Genomic DNA, 14,553 nt, shown 5'->3' with positions numbered 1-14,553 from the left:
TGTCTGTGAGTGTGTTTTGTTGTGGATCTCGGTGGAAAATGTAGTCCTGATGGACCTGGTAATGGGTCATCAGTGGGAGTAGGTGGAAAAATATGTTCCCCAGGCTTTTTGGGCAAGGTGTCTATGACATCCTGGTACCTTTGAAGTAGACGTTGGAAGGATGGTAGGTCATGAACATCATCATCATCCATCGGTGTCTGCCTCGAAGGCACGGATGTTGGCGTCGACGTCGAGAGCGGCCTTTTTCCCGATGGAGGCGGCAACATGGGCATCGATACGGGAGTAGTCGATGGTAGTTGCGCATATATCGACGTCGATGTGGTTATTCTTGGTGTCGACGTCGACTCCTCTAGCGTTCTCGGCGTCACTGTGGACACCGGCATCGGTGGTCCCACCGGCATTGGCAAAATTGCCGGCATCAATGTTGGAAGCATCGGCATCGACGAGCCCGTCGGAATTAGCTGTTCCCTCAAAGCCTGTGATATCGCTTGTCTGATGATATTTATTTGATATCAGACAATTCCGGCGTTACAACTGATGGTACCAGAGCAGTTGTAAGCGGTGGCGAAGGCTGAGGCGTTGGATCCGCTGCAGGGCCCTGCAGGGGGATCAGGTGTCGAGATGGGAGGATGAGGCCCAGACCCCCGAGGTTTCCTCCGAACGTGGCCGCTTTGCCGTCGATGGATCCTGGGACGTGGATTTAGTCGTTGATGACCTTCGATGTCGATGCCTATGTTTCGACTTTTGCGGGTCAACGGATTTTGATGTGGACGAGGACGATGATTGATCCCCCGCCGGTCCCAGGGTGGATTTTTTAAGCAGCAAGCGCTTTGTTGCTCCGGCCGGAGACGATTTTGATGACGTCGAAGGCGATGGTATTAACTGAAGATGGAACAAATGTTCCATCTTTTCCAGTCGAGACTTTCTTGTTTTCGGCGTCATCCGGCACATTGCGGGCAATTCTTTACGTCGTGATTTTCTCAGAGACATATCACACACTCGAGATGCGGATAGGTAAGCGACATCTTACGGGCGCATACTGGGCGTTTTTTAAAACTGGTAGCCATATTGTGATCGACGGCCGTCGGGGCAAAAACGGGAATTTGTGAGGAAAAAATTTTCTCCTAAGGAGAAGAAAATGAGACCGAGGTACTCACCAGCCGGTGAAGAAAAACCCCTTGAGAGAATTGTAATAGGGAATATCTGAGAATATATGACTTAAGTCACCAAAGTATTGAGAAGTTCTTAATGGCTCCTACACCGCGATGCGAACTGCAGCGCGGAAAGATGAAGACTGAAGAGAGACACCTGTGGCAGAGAATATCATGGCATGCTGGGCATGCTCAGTGCCCTCACAGGGCCACTCAAAGGTTTCTAGAAACTTTGACAGAAAGCTTTCCCGCTTTAGGGCTCCGTCAGTGATGTCACCCATATGTGAGGACTAGCATCCTGCTTGTCCTGGGATAATAGTTAAAATGCAATTCACTTTCATGGCAGTGGTATCACCAGATCAGCAATGAGGCTGCTGGAACAAATTTGAGGGGAGATAACTTATGCTGCCAGTTAAAATCCATGAAACATTTCCCGCTAGATGCCATTCTGCATCAGGCCATTGAATGGCTAGTAGCTTCAGCTCCAGTCTCTAGCAGTGGAGCTTTTAATCTGTACTAGAATGCACAGAATATTGAATAGAAACTCCCCACAATCCACAGGCCATATTAAATAGTAAATAAAAGTGGGATTCCAAAAAAACAATGACAGCCAAAAGTTGGGGGGAAAAGGGAGTGAGGAGGTAGAAGAACCATTATAACAAATGACATTAAATATTTGTTAAAGTCACATATTTAATGAAAGAACAGACCTTTTGCTTTAATGAACAAGTAAAGGTGAACTGGAAAAACAGTGGGTCCATATTTAGCATAAGTACAAATTAGGCTCAATTGGGTTTTTTTTGGAGAGTATTTTTTGCATCCCACATTTTTATTCACTATAACTCTTATACACAGGGTTTGAAAAATTCCTCCAGGAATAACCAGAGATAAAGCAAAGTTGCTTACCTTTAACAGGTGGTGTCCTAGGACAGCAGGATGTTAGTCCTCACACATGGATGACATCATCAGACAGAGCCCAATACGGAAAACTTGTCAGAGTTTCTAGAAACTTTGTCTGGCACTGAGCATGCCTCTATCGCTGCATCCACGTGGTCTCTCTTCAGTCATGTATGTAGATATGATGAAATAACAAACCAACGAAGAGAACCCAGTTCTGCGGGGCGGTGGGCAGGATTCGTGAGGACTAACATCCTGCTGTACTAGGTGCCGTCTTGCCTAGTCATAGCAGAAAGATTCAGTCCGCTAGCCAGGTGGAAAGAGTCTGCTTAGTAACAGTCCTACCCAGCCGGCTGGGGGTCAAACAGGTGGGTGGAGAGCTTGTGGCCCACCGTACAGTCCAGGTAGAAGGCCAAGGCGTTCCTACAATCCAGTGTGTGCAGCGCCCTCTCTCCTGGGCTGGTATGAGGCTGGGGAAAAAGGTAGGTAGGACTACAGACGGATTAAGATGGAAATCTTTAACTACCTTCAGTAAGAACTTAGGGTGCATGCGCAGAACCATCCTGTTGTGGCAGAACCTAGAGTAGGGTGGATAAGTCATTAAGGCGTGCAACTCATTACCCTGTGCTCCAACGTGACCACTATCAAGATGACGACCTTCCATGTCAAATGCTTGAGAGCACACGAGCACCACAGCTCAAACGGGGGTACCATCAGCTGGCCCAACAACAGGTTCAGGTCCCAAGTAACTGCAGGGGGCCACAGTGGAGGTCATAGCTGAAGCAATCCCCACATTAACCACCCTATGATAGGCAGCACAGAGATGGGGGAACCGTCCACCTCCTGGTGGTAAGCACCTATGGCACTCCTGAATGGAGTTGGTCTCGAGTCCCATCTCTGAGAGGTGCAGCAGATAGCCCAGGAGTTGTCGGACTGTTCATGAGAAGGGGTAGAGGCCTTTCTGCTCATGCTGTATGGTAAACCTCTTCCACTTTAAGGCATAAGACTTCCTGGTGGACGGCTTCATCCTCTGAAAGGTCCAAGGGCTGTAGGATCCACCTTTCAACATTCATGCCATGAGCAGCCTGCCCTGAACCTGAGAGAGGAGGTCCAGAACCATCCGCAAATAGATCGGGTTCCATCTGGAAAGTTTCCGCAGAAGCGTGAACCATACCTGCCTTGGCCAATGCAGGGGCAACAAGGATCATGGACCCGCGGTCCTGGCTAAGCTTCAGGAGAGTCTTTGTCACTAATGGAAGAGGTGGACAGGCATACAGGAGGCCTGTCCCCCAGTGTTCGGCAAAGGTGACCTGGACAGAGAGCAGTACTGGGGCACCTTCGTGTTGCTGGGGAAGGCGAACAAGTCTACGTCCCCAAGAGACGGAAAATTTGATCCACTACCTCCTGTTTCAGGGACCACTCGTGGGGCTGGAAGGTGAGATTCAGCTGGTCCGCTATGGTGTTCTCTGCGCCCACCAGATACACGGCCCAGAAACATCCCCTGCGCCAGCGCCCAACTCCAGCTTTGCACTGCTTCCTGACAAAGGAGGAAGGATCTGGTATACCGGATCACCCTCAGTTCCAAGAGGTTTATCTTGAACTGCACCTCCTGCGTGGTCCAGAAGCCCTGGGTAAGGAGGCCATCGATGTAAGCTCCCCACTCAAGTGGGACACATCCATAGTATGCAAAACCCAAGACATGGATGCTCAGAAGGGAATATCCTGTTCCAGGTTGAATCAGGGAAGTCCTGAGGAGGACACCTGGATGCAGACCTGAAGGCCCTGGGTGGCCTGTTGCCACTGGAGCACAGGGTCCACTGGGCTTGGCACATATGTAGATGGGCAAAAGGAGTGACAAGCACGGTCGTGGCCATATGTCCTAGAAGCTGCAGCATACATCGTGCCGAAACTAGCCGGCTCTGTTGAATTCTTTTTGCCAGGGAAACCAGGGCATGTGCACTGTTGTGTGGCAGGAAGGCCTTGGCCTGTGTCGCATCCAGCATGGCCCTGCTGAAAGCCAGCCACGATGACGGGCGGAGATTTGACTTCAGGTAGTTTATAAAAAAAAAACCAAAAAAAAAAAAAAACAACCACCCAGGTGCTCCCAGACCTGAACAGTACTGTACAGCACCTGTAGTGCTCCAGCCCGTGTGTTGCTCTGGATCAGCCAGTCGTCCAGGTATGGAAACACCTGGACCCCTAGCTGGCATAGGTAAGCCTCCACCACAGCTAGGCATTTTGTGAAAACCAGTGGCGCAAAGGCGAGGCAGAACAGGAGCAAGTGGTACTGAAAATGCTGGAGCCCGACCACAAAGCAAAGGTACCTCTCCTGTAACTTGGGAGGATCATGATGTGGGCGTACGCATCCTTTAGGTCGAGGGAGCAAAGCCAGTCCCCTTGGTTCAATAGGGGGATTATGGTGCCCAAGGATACCATCTTATTTATTTTATTTATTTATTTAGATTTTTTCTATACCGGCATTCGTGAAAATATCACATCAAGCCGGTTTACAATAAACAATGGGGTGATAACCGGAACAGAGAACGAGATAATATGTACTAAACATACTATAGATGCAGTTACAATAAAACAAGGAGTCGTACAACTAGGAGCAAGAAGAAGAGAAGATAGTAACTTTAACATAGTATATTAACCCGTAAAATGGTAGAATTTCCAAGAAGGGAAGTGTGTGATTTACAATGAATTGTTCAGTTCACATAGATGTAGTTTTTAACAAGAAAGAAGAGATCAGAAGTAATTAAATTCTGGATGTTGATAATGCTTAGGGTAGGTTGCCAGGATGGTTGTAAAAAGAAAGTTGTTGCTTGGAGGTTGTTTGTCGGAGAAAATTGGGTTTAATCTGAGTCTGGGAAGGCTTGTTTGAAAAGCCATGTTTTGAGTCTTTTTCTGAATGTCGGGAAGCAGGTTCCTGTCTTAGTTCCGTTGGTATGGAGTTCCAAAGAGTGGGTCCTGCTGTGGAGAAAGCCCTGTCTCTGTAAGTTATGTGGAGGGAAGTTTTGGAAGGCGGTACCTGCAGAGACTCTTTGTAGTACTCTCTTATGGGTCTGGAGGATGTATGCTTTATGAAAGGGATTTGTAGGATGAGAGGAGCGATTTGTTGGATAGTTTTGTAGATTATGGTGATTGATTTATAAAGAATTCTGAAATGGATTGGCAGCCAGTGTAAATCTTTAAGGATTGGGGAGATGTGCTCTTTTTAGGAATCTGTTCAAGGCCCGCAAATCCAGAATGGGTTGGAGGCTTCCTGTTTTCTTTGGAATCAGAAAGTAACCCTGACCCTGCTGCCCCTGAGGAACAGGTTCCACTGCTGTGGCTTGTAGCAGGGCAGTTTCCACTAGATTCAGCCCTTAGCCACGATGAATGACGGACAGGACCCATCGATCCGATGTCACGGACGGCCACTGGTCTGCAAAGAAGAGGAGCCAGCCCCCAAACGGCGGGTCCTTGGGCACCAGAAGAGGCAATTGGCATACGTCCCCTCACTGCCAGACAAACCCCCGTAGTGGGACTGGCCTGAGGGGCTGGCTGTGGGCCCCGCTGTTGACGGGATCTACCCCTGGCGCTCACCTGCTGCAGTCTGGAGCGGGGGGCAGACGGGAAATACTTCCTTAGTCTATAGAAAGGTCACCTCAGCCCTGTCCAGGATGAACGTTTGGAAGAGGCCGCTGAGACTGAGGCGCTGGCGGACAAGTGAAGGGTCTCATGGTGGTCCTTCAGCTGCCCGACCACTTCCTTGACCTTGTCGCTGAAAAGATTATTGCTGGTGCAAGGCAAGTCAGCCAGCCAATCTTGAACCTCAGGGCGAAGGTCCAAGGCCCGAAGCCAGGCTAGATGGCAGGCAGAAATACCCGCCACTGCTACATGCCCTGCTGATTCAAAGACATTGTAGGTAGCATGCACCTCGTGCTTACCACATTCAAGGCCCTGCTGAATGAGCGCCATAAGAGCCTCTTGGGGCTGCTGCGCCAGGCCGTCTGCCACCTCCTGGACTTGTTTCCAGAGGTTGTGGGTATACTGGGTCATGTATAAGAGGTGGGAGGCAATGCAGGCCACCAACATGGAGCCCTGATACACTCTCCTACCCACAGCATCCTATGCTTGGTTGTCCTTACCTGAAGGGGCTGATGCATGGGTTTTTGATCACTTCGCCTTCTTGAGGGCCAACTCAACCACCAACTGGTGGGGAAGCTGACGCTTTTCGAAGCTCACATCCTGTTGTACGAGGGCATTCCCAGAGCCACAGGAGCAGTTTCAGGAAAATCTCATGCACCGCCACTGCCATGACGACCTCCAAGGCGTCGACAAACTGGAGGATCTCAAGCATTTTATGGCGGGCATCCTCTTCCTTAATGAGCTGGAAGGGATAGCCTCAGCCATATCACAGACAAACCTAGCGAAGGTCAAGTCCTCTGGTGGAGAACCCCGGCATTCCTCCGAAGGGGAAGGATCTGACAGAAGGTCATCGGAATCCACTGATGAAGCGTCAGAGGTATTCTGACCCCAGGGGTCGTAAGGCGCTCAGGCTCTTTGAGACCAGCCGGAAAGGAGGGTTGTGGAGCTCCGGGCATATCCTTAGATGCAGGCGCAGGGAGGCCCTGGCCCGGGAAGCGCCAGGCATGGCACAGATGGACCCTCATCTCTTGAGAAATCCCCCACGAGGACCAACTCTGATGCCTTGCGTTTTGGTGCCCGGCAGGTCACAGAGAGATCACAAAGTGCCGGCATCAACTGCATTGGGAGGATGTCAAGGCGATCCAACAATGGTTCCAGCCCAGTCACCACAGTGCTTTGGCGCAGGCACCAGCCTTGAAGGCGTCTGCGAGGGCACCGGAATCGGGGAAGGCAGCAGTATTGGTGGTGGAAGCGCCAGCTCCAGTTCCCGCAAAGCAAGGTCCACCTCCAGGCACACCCGATGCTCCAGTTCCGCCTTGAATGCCTCCGACGGGAGGGCAAGCTGAGGGGAGGGTTGAGCCCAAATCCTCCTCGGGGCTCTCAGGAGGGCTGATGTCCGGCACCAGAATGGGTGTGGACGGCCCTGGACCACAGACATTGAGGGAAGATGGTGCCTTTTCGTGTTAAGGCCGCTTAAGCGGCAGGGCGACAAGCATCATGGTCCTCACATGCCTGGTCCTGCGTGCAGACAGGGACCAGTGTCTATGTTTGCAGGATCTCTCACGGTGCTCTGCCTGGTCTTTCCCTGGTGGACTAGCCCAGCAACCCTTTGGGGTCATCTGAGCATACAAGTTGCAGCTGCGGACATTGTGTGACACCTCCGAGCGAAAGCCTGAGTCAATCATAAGGTGCACAGACCGCAAGGGCATGACGACCGGCAGATACGAGAGAAGTGAAAAACTCACTGACCGAGAGCAGCCGATGGGAACCGAAGTGAGATCCAGAGCAGGAAAAAAAGTATGAGAAAAAAATTGCGAAGAATAAACTCACTTTTTCCGACAAACAATCAGCACGAGCTCCACCTCTGCAGAAAAGAAAGGACTGAAGAGAGACCCCGCATGGATGCAGGGATAGTGGCATGCTGGGCATGCTCAGTGTGCCAGCTAAAATTTCTAAAAACTTTGACAGCCAGGCTCCATGATGATGATGTGAGGACTACCTTCCTGCTCGTCATAGGAGAAAATGCACACCCAAGCTCTTGCTGCTGGGGGAGGGGGGCGGGGGCAGTGTGCCATTGAGTATGTAGTACATTCATTTCAGCCCTGTTGAGTGTAGCCTCTCCAATATTATCCAGGTACAGTCACCTTTTGGGCTGTCTCTCTCCTACCCTACCCTCCTCAATTTTGTTTTCTTCTCCTTGCCTCCTTCCAATACTGGCCTTGAGAAGATGTAGCTTTTCTGTAGGGGCCCTCAGAAAAGAGCCCCTAGTACAAATAAAATTCATTTGCCCTTGCCAGGTTCTTATGGCCTGGATTGGCCACTGTTGGAAACAGGATGCTGGGCTTGATGGACCCTTGGTCTGACCCAGTATGGCATTTTCTTATGTTCTTATCTATACTTATCGTCTGCATGAATGCAGTAAAAGTTTCAGTTTTGCTGTTAAGTCTGGAAACTTGAAGAGACTGCTGATTCTGTGTACATGAGGGGCAAGCCACCATCTCTCCAAGAAATATTAAATCTAGATCTGAAACACTTCCAAATCAAGGGAATACCTAACAAGTAAAATATTGATCAAAAATATATAAAAAGACACCATATCAGCTGTAAGTAAATGGTAGTCATTCTCATTTTTTCAACTATAGTACAAGAACAAACATGGCTCATTCTGTTACCATTCCAACTGGAAACAGCATATAGCCAAGGCTCAAACAGTCTAACTTTTTAGAAAGTTATCACCATCCCACCCTTAAAACAAACATTCTAAAATTACTACTATAGATTCCTTTTTTCAAATATTTTCCACTGTATCAACCCTGGCAATATGCTTTTAAATAATCTTTAGATTTTGGGGGGGGGGGGAGAGAACAAAAACATTATTAAAATGCACTTTCTGGATACTTCCAAAAGCATGATATATATAACTGAGGTTTTGTAGCTTTTAATCATTATTACATGTAATCTTTATCTGCTATACAATTATTTTTTTCAGCATCTATAAAAGTATTTTTAGGACCTTGACCCAAATGCTACAGAATTCTCTCATAGAACAGGAGGTAAGCTTGTGAGCTAAGCACTTTCGTGGTGGGCACAGCTTGCACATGTGCATCACTGATGTGGAACCACTGCCCCTTCAGTGATTCCGTGCTTGACCCTGTTTAAAAAAAACAAAACAAAAAAAACAGTGACATTATGGCTTTAGTGTTAGAAATGTTAGGCGCTATTATTACTTGGTCAGCTTGCTAATGTTAGTGCAGTATAAAAGATAACTGCTGGGAAATTATACTCAGTTGTCTTCTGTTCTCACAACTTAAACAGGACTACATCACTATTCTTTTCATTTACTGACATGCCATGTGCTGCCATCCACATTTCCACTGTTTTTAAAGGAAAATGTGTTCTTACCTGCTAATTTTCGCCCTGAAGTACCAACAGATCAGTCCAGAGAAGTGGGTTTTGCATCCCTACCAGCAGATGGAGGGCAGAGAACCAAAGACTCTGAGGCACTGCTACATAACCCAGTGCGCCACCTGCAGTCCAGAACGACTGAAAATCCCTTAACATAGCATAGCCACCAACAATCCAAGGGAGAACAAAACCACCAGGCCATCCTCTGAAGGCTCTGAATATGTACAATCTGACAGTTCTTCCCAGAAAGTGTGACATAAGACGGACTTTCCTTAAAGGAAAAATAAACAAGAATGGGTCTCTGGATTGATCTGGGGTACTTCAGGAACGAAAATTAGCAGGTAAGAACAAATTTTCCTTTCCTGTTCGTACCCCATTTCAGTCCAGTGGGATGCACCAAAGTAACCCTACTCTGGGCGGGTCCATGAAAGATGCCAACACAACACACTTTCGCCAAAGAACGCTTCACCTGGAGCTTGAATATCCAACCGGTAATGGCGAGAAAAAAGTGTGTGTAAAGATGACGTTGCAGCTCTATAACTGTCCTGTGGTGAAATCAATCAGCCCAAGAAGCCACGTGCGCCTTAGTAGAGTGCACACGTAAGCTGAGACAATCGCGTCCTTCAGCCAATGTGCTATTGTGCCCTTGGAGGCTTTGCAACCCTTTTTTTGCACCTCCAAACACCGCAAATGATCCAATTACCAAAAACTGTTGGTGACCTTTACATAACGCAACAGCACCTGACAAACATCCAAGAAATGGAGCTCCCTGGACTCAGACGACTCGGCTGTCCAATTCGGGAAAGCAGGAAGCTCTACCATTTGATTCAGATGGAAGGAGGAAACCATGTTAGAAAGGAATGAAGGATCAGTACACAACGACATTCCCAGAAAAGGCTCCCTACAGGATAAAGCTGCAGTTCCAAAATTGTTCGAGCTGAACAAATCGAAACCAGAAAAACTACCTTCAGAGTGAGGTCCTTCAACAAGGCCTTCCTCAATGGCTCAAATGAAGGTCCACAAAGCACCCATAAGATTAAGTTCAGACTCCACACCAGACATAACCTATGCACCGGCAGACGCAGATGCTTGACTCCATTCAGAAACCTCAGCACATCCGGTTGAGAAGCCAACGACCTCCCTCAAAGCTTGTCTCTGACAACCCAAGGCCTTGGAAAGGCCGTGTTGCAGAAAGGCCAACACTTGTGGAATACCCACCCGCAATAGGTCAAGACCTTCCTCCACACACCAGTTGTTGAACACTCTCTACACCCAGACATACGCCATAGACGTGGCCAGCCTCCTAGCCTGAAGCAAAGTGGAAATCACTGGTTCCGAGTAACCCTTAAATCGTAAATGTCTCCTCTCAAAAGCCAAGCTGCAGGACAAAAGTGATCCACTCAATTCGAGATAATAGGACCTTGTCTAACAGCCTCTGTAAATGAGCCAATCTCAGGGACCCGCCCACTCCGAGATGAATTAGATCTGTAAGCCACGGGCGATGCGGCCACTCTGGCGCAACCAGAACCACTTGGCCCGGATGTCTCTTGATGCATTTTAAAACCCGGCCTATTAGAAGCCATGGGGGAAACACATACAGAAGAATCCCTGAGGGCCAAGGAAGAACCAGAGCATATATGTCCTCAACTCCAACCTCCCGCCTGTGACTGAAGAACCTTAACACTTTGCATTATTCCTGGACGTCATGAGATCCAGGCTTGGACTACCCCAATGGGATCAGATAAGATCGAAGGCTTATACAGACAGCTCCCATTGTCCCAGGCCCTGATGTTGCCAGCTGAGATAGTCCGCCTGCACATTGCCCACTCCCAACACAAGAAGCGGATATCCCCTTCAAATGTAGCTCCGCACAGACAAAAGGTTTGAGTTTCCTGGGCCACCGCATGATTCTTCGTTCCACCCCTGCCGATTAATATACGCCACTGTAGTGGCATTGTTTGAAACCACTCTGACCACCTGACCCTGGATCAGTGGAAGGAACGCTGTGCGCCGCCCTCATCTCCAAATGACTGATATACCATGCTGCTTCTGCTGGTGACCATTTACCTTGCGCTGACTGTCCCGGGAAGACCACTCCCCAACCCTTCAGGCTGGATTCCATGGTCACCACCACCCAAGCTCAGAAACTCCAGATCCATCCCCTTTTCCAAGATTGGCTGAAACAGCCACCATGAGAGACTGGACCTGGAGGCCCCCAGTAGCAGCAACAGTCGATTAAACTCCTCAGACAATGGATGCCACCACGACAGCACCACCCCCTGCAGAGGATACATGTAAGCAAAGGCCCAAGGCACCAAATCCAAGGTAGACACCATTGACCCCAGAGGGTCCAATACAGATCCCTGAGGCACTCCACTGTCCACTCCCTTCCACTGAGAAAATTGTCCATTTAATCCTACTCTCTGTTTCCTGTATTTTAGCCAGTTTGTAATCCATGAAGACATCGCCTCCTATCCCATGACTTTTTAGTTTTCTTAGAAGCCTCTCATGAGGGACTTTGTCAAATGCCTTCTGAAAATCCAAATACACTACATCTACCGGTTTACCTTTATCCACATGTTTATTAACCCCTTCAAAAAAATGAAGCAGATTTGTGAGGCAAGACTTCCCTTGGGTAAATCCATGTTGACTGTGTTCCATTAAACCATGACTTTCTACATGCTCTGTGATTTTGATGTTTAGAATAGTTTCCACTATTTTTCCCGGCACTGAAGTCAGGCTCACTGGTCTATAGTTGCTGGATCCCCCCCTGAAGCCCTTTTTAAATATTGGGATTACATTGGCCACCCTCCAGTCTTCAGGTACAATGGATGATTTTAATGATAGGTTACAAATTTTAATTAATAGATCTGAAATTTCATTTTTTAGTTCCTTCAGAACCTTGGGATGCATACCATCCGGTCCGGGTGATTTGCCACTCTTTAGTTTGTCAATCTGGCCTACTATATCTTCTAGGTTCACAGAGATTTGGTTCAGATCATCTGACTCCTTACCTTTGAAAACCATCTCCGGAACGGGTATCTCCCCAACATCCTCATTAATAAACACAGCCCTCTGCGTGAGGCTACTGCAGATCACAGCTCAAAGATTCAAAGCTGAGACTTTGAACATCTGCTTCAAGTGAAGTTCCAGCTTACGGTCTTGTGTGTCCTTTAAAGCCGCCGACCCTGCCAAACGGGATAGTTTTCTTGGTGACCGCCGAAACCTAAGCATCCAGCTTGGGCAACTCTACTAGATGAAGAACTTCCTCTGTTAGAGGATATAAATTTGGCATAGCCCAGTGGCATAGCCAGAACTGATTTCTTTGGGTGGGCTGTAGGCATGTAGGTCTGAGCCCTACTAGTTGTATTCTTATTGATAAATAAAGCCATATACTGCACCCTACAATGGCTTTCTAAGTAGGCTGCAACAGCTATTATGCATCATGCATGAAAATTTAAATCATTTTACCTCAATTATTTCAAGCACTTACCATAATTAAAATTCTTATTAATCTGTATTTTATATTTATTGCAGTTTATAAATGCACAAGTATATAATGTAAAAAAGCAAAGAAAACAGATCCAATCAATCATGTAATAAACAAATTAAAATATTATTTTATGAATCCTCTTTGTAGAAAGCCAGAAATCATCGTAACGAAAATAAAATATCAATCATTAGAACAGGGGCAGGGCAGAGCTAGGACAATTCACATTACAACCAAGATGAAAAAAATATTTAAATTCTGGTGTCAGCTCAGCAAAAAATATCCCTCCACTGCTGTTTTGTGAAGTAACACAAACTCCTGCAAAGTAAGATGTCTAGAACCTTGCCATATCACACAGTCACAGCACTGACTCTAAGCACTCAAACCACAGCAACCTTATGAGAAAGCTGCAATGCAAATACTACACCAAACCCTAGAATGTTAACATATCACCTACTGGAGTAACTGAACAAGCTGGACTGTTATAGAGAAACTACATGCTAGCAGAAATACTGTACGTCAGTCACACAGAGGCAAAATATAGAAATAAGAGACTACAAATTAGTAACAGAAACATGCAAACAAAAATAGAAAGCCTGAGAAACTAGACTCTGAACAGTGGAATACTGAAGAAAGAGCAAAATACAAAAATATAAGAAATACACATTCTTAAAGATAGCATATTCAAATTGTTAAAATATCAAAATATATATATATTTTTTTTATTTTTTCTGATCTTTGTATTTTCTAATCAGTTGGTCCCGGTCTCTTTTCTCCTATTTTTCCCTTGTTGCTCATTTCCTAATTCCTTTTCAGTGACTCTTCCTATTGTCTACTTCCCTTCCTCCTTCACATACACCCTCTCTCTCTCTCTCTCACCGACTCTCTCACACAAGAACATAAGATGTGTCATACTGGGTCAGACCTCAAGCCCAGTATCTTGTTTCCAACAGTGGCCAATCCAAGTCACAAGTACCTGACAAGAACCCAAACATTAAATAAAATCTCAAGTTACCATTGCTTATTAATTAACAACAGTTTATGGATTTTTCCTCTAGGAGCTTATCCAAACCTTTTTTAGACCCAGTTACACTAACTGCTGTAACCACATCCTCTGGCAATGCATTCTATAACTTATGTGCTGAGTGAAAAAATGTTCTTGGATTTGTTTTAAATGAGCTACTTGCTAATTTCATGGAATGCCCCCTAGTCCTTTTATTATCTGAGAGAGTAAATAACATTAACTTGTTAAAGTCCTTTCATGATTTTATAGATCTCTATCATATCCCCCCCTAAGTTGTCTCTTCTTCAAACTGAACAACCCTAACTTTCTTAGCCTTTCCTCATAGGGCAGCCGTTCCATGCCACTTATTTTGGTTGCCACTTTCTCCAGTGCGTGTACACAAGCTATGACTCTCAAATGTTCTCCCCTCCCCCCCCAAGCTCACATTTTCTATACATACAAGCTCTCGTTCTACATGCTCTATCATACACCAACCCACACAAGTTCTCTTTCTCTCACCCCCCCCCCCCCCCCCAGGCTCCCATTCTCACCCACCCACATGCAAGCTCCCATTCTCACCTACACACACACACACACACAGGGCCTTTTCATAAGGTACAGCTAAAGTTCTACTTCAGGCGCGGTGATGGGATCCCGGAGTGACCTTACTGCTCTGGCTCTCCTCCTCGCCATCATGGGATCCTGAGGTGGCATTGCAGCTAGGCACTCTTCTTCGTCGTTGCGGGGATGGGATTCCGCAACGGCCTTGCTTCTTCTGAGGTCTGCCTCTTCGCCGTCGCGGGGATGGGATCCCACAATGGCCTTGCTCCAACAGGCCTCTTCAGGCTGGATGGGCCTGAGCCCATCCAGCCGGAAGATGGCCACCCTGAGAAGGTGGCCAGGACTATGCTACTGTCATAGTCCTGGCCACCTTCGGGACCACCTCTGGGAAATCCCATTCCCGGATTAATAGC

General features: G+C 47.3%; 1 protein-coding gene across 1 annotated transcript in view; it reads right to left on the bottom strand.

Moving 5' to 3' along the window:
• Positions 1-5,150: 5,150 nt before the first annotated feature.
• The window catches only part of USP16 (ubiquitin specific peptidase 16), a 557,777-nt gene continuing 548,374 nt past the window's right edge, over positions 5,151-14,553 (bottom strand). Inside the window, exon 19 of the mRNA XM_029578724.1 lies at positions 5,151-8,832. Coding sequence (XP_029434584.1) covers positions 8,708-8,832 — 125 coding nt within the window. The 3' untranslated portion in view covers positions 5,151-8,707. The remainder of the gene's footprint in view (positions 8,833-14,553) is intronic.

Source organism: Rhinatrema bivittatum, chromosome 15 (genome assembly GCF_901001135.1).
Source record: "Rhinatrema bivittatum chromosome 15, aRhiBiv1.1, whole genome shotgun sequence".
Classification (NCBI taxonomy): Eukaryota; Metazoa; Chordata; class Amphibia; order Gymnophiona; family Rhinatrematidae; genus Rhinatrema; species Rhinatrema bivittatum.
Note: the sequence above shows the minus strand (reverse complement) of the source record. Positions and strands in the feature narration are given on the sequence as shown.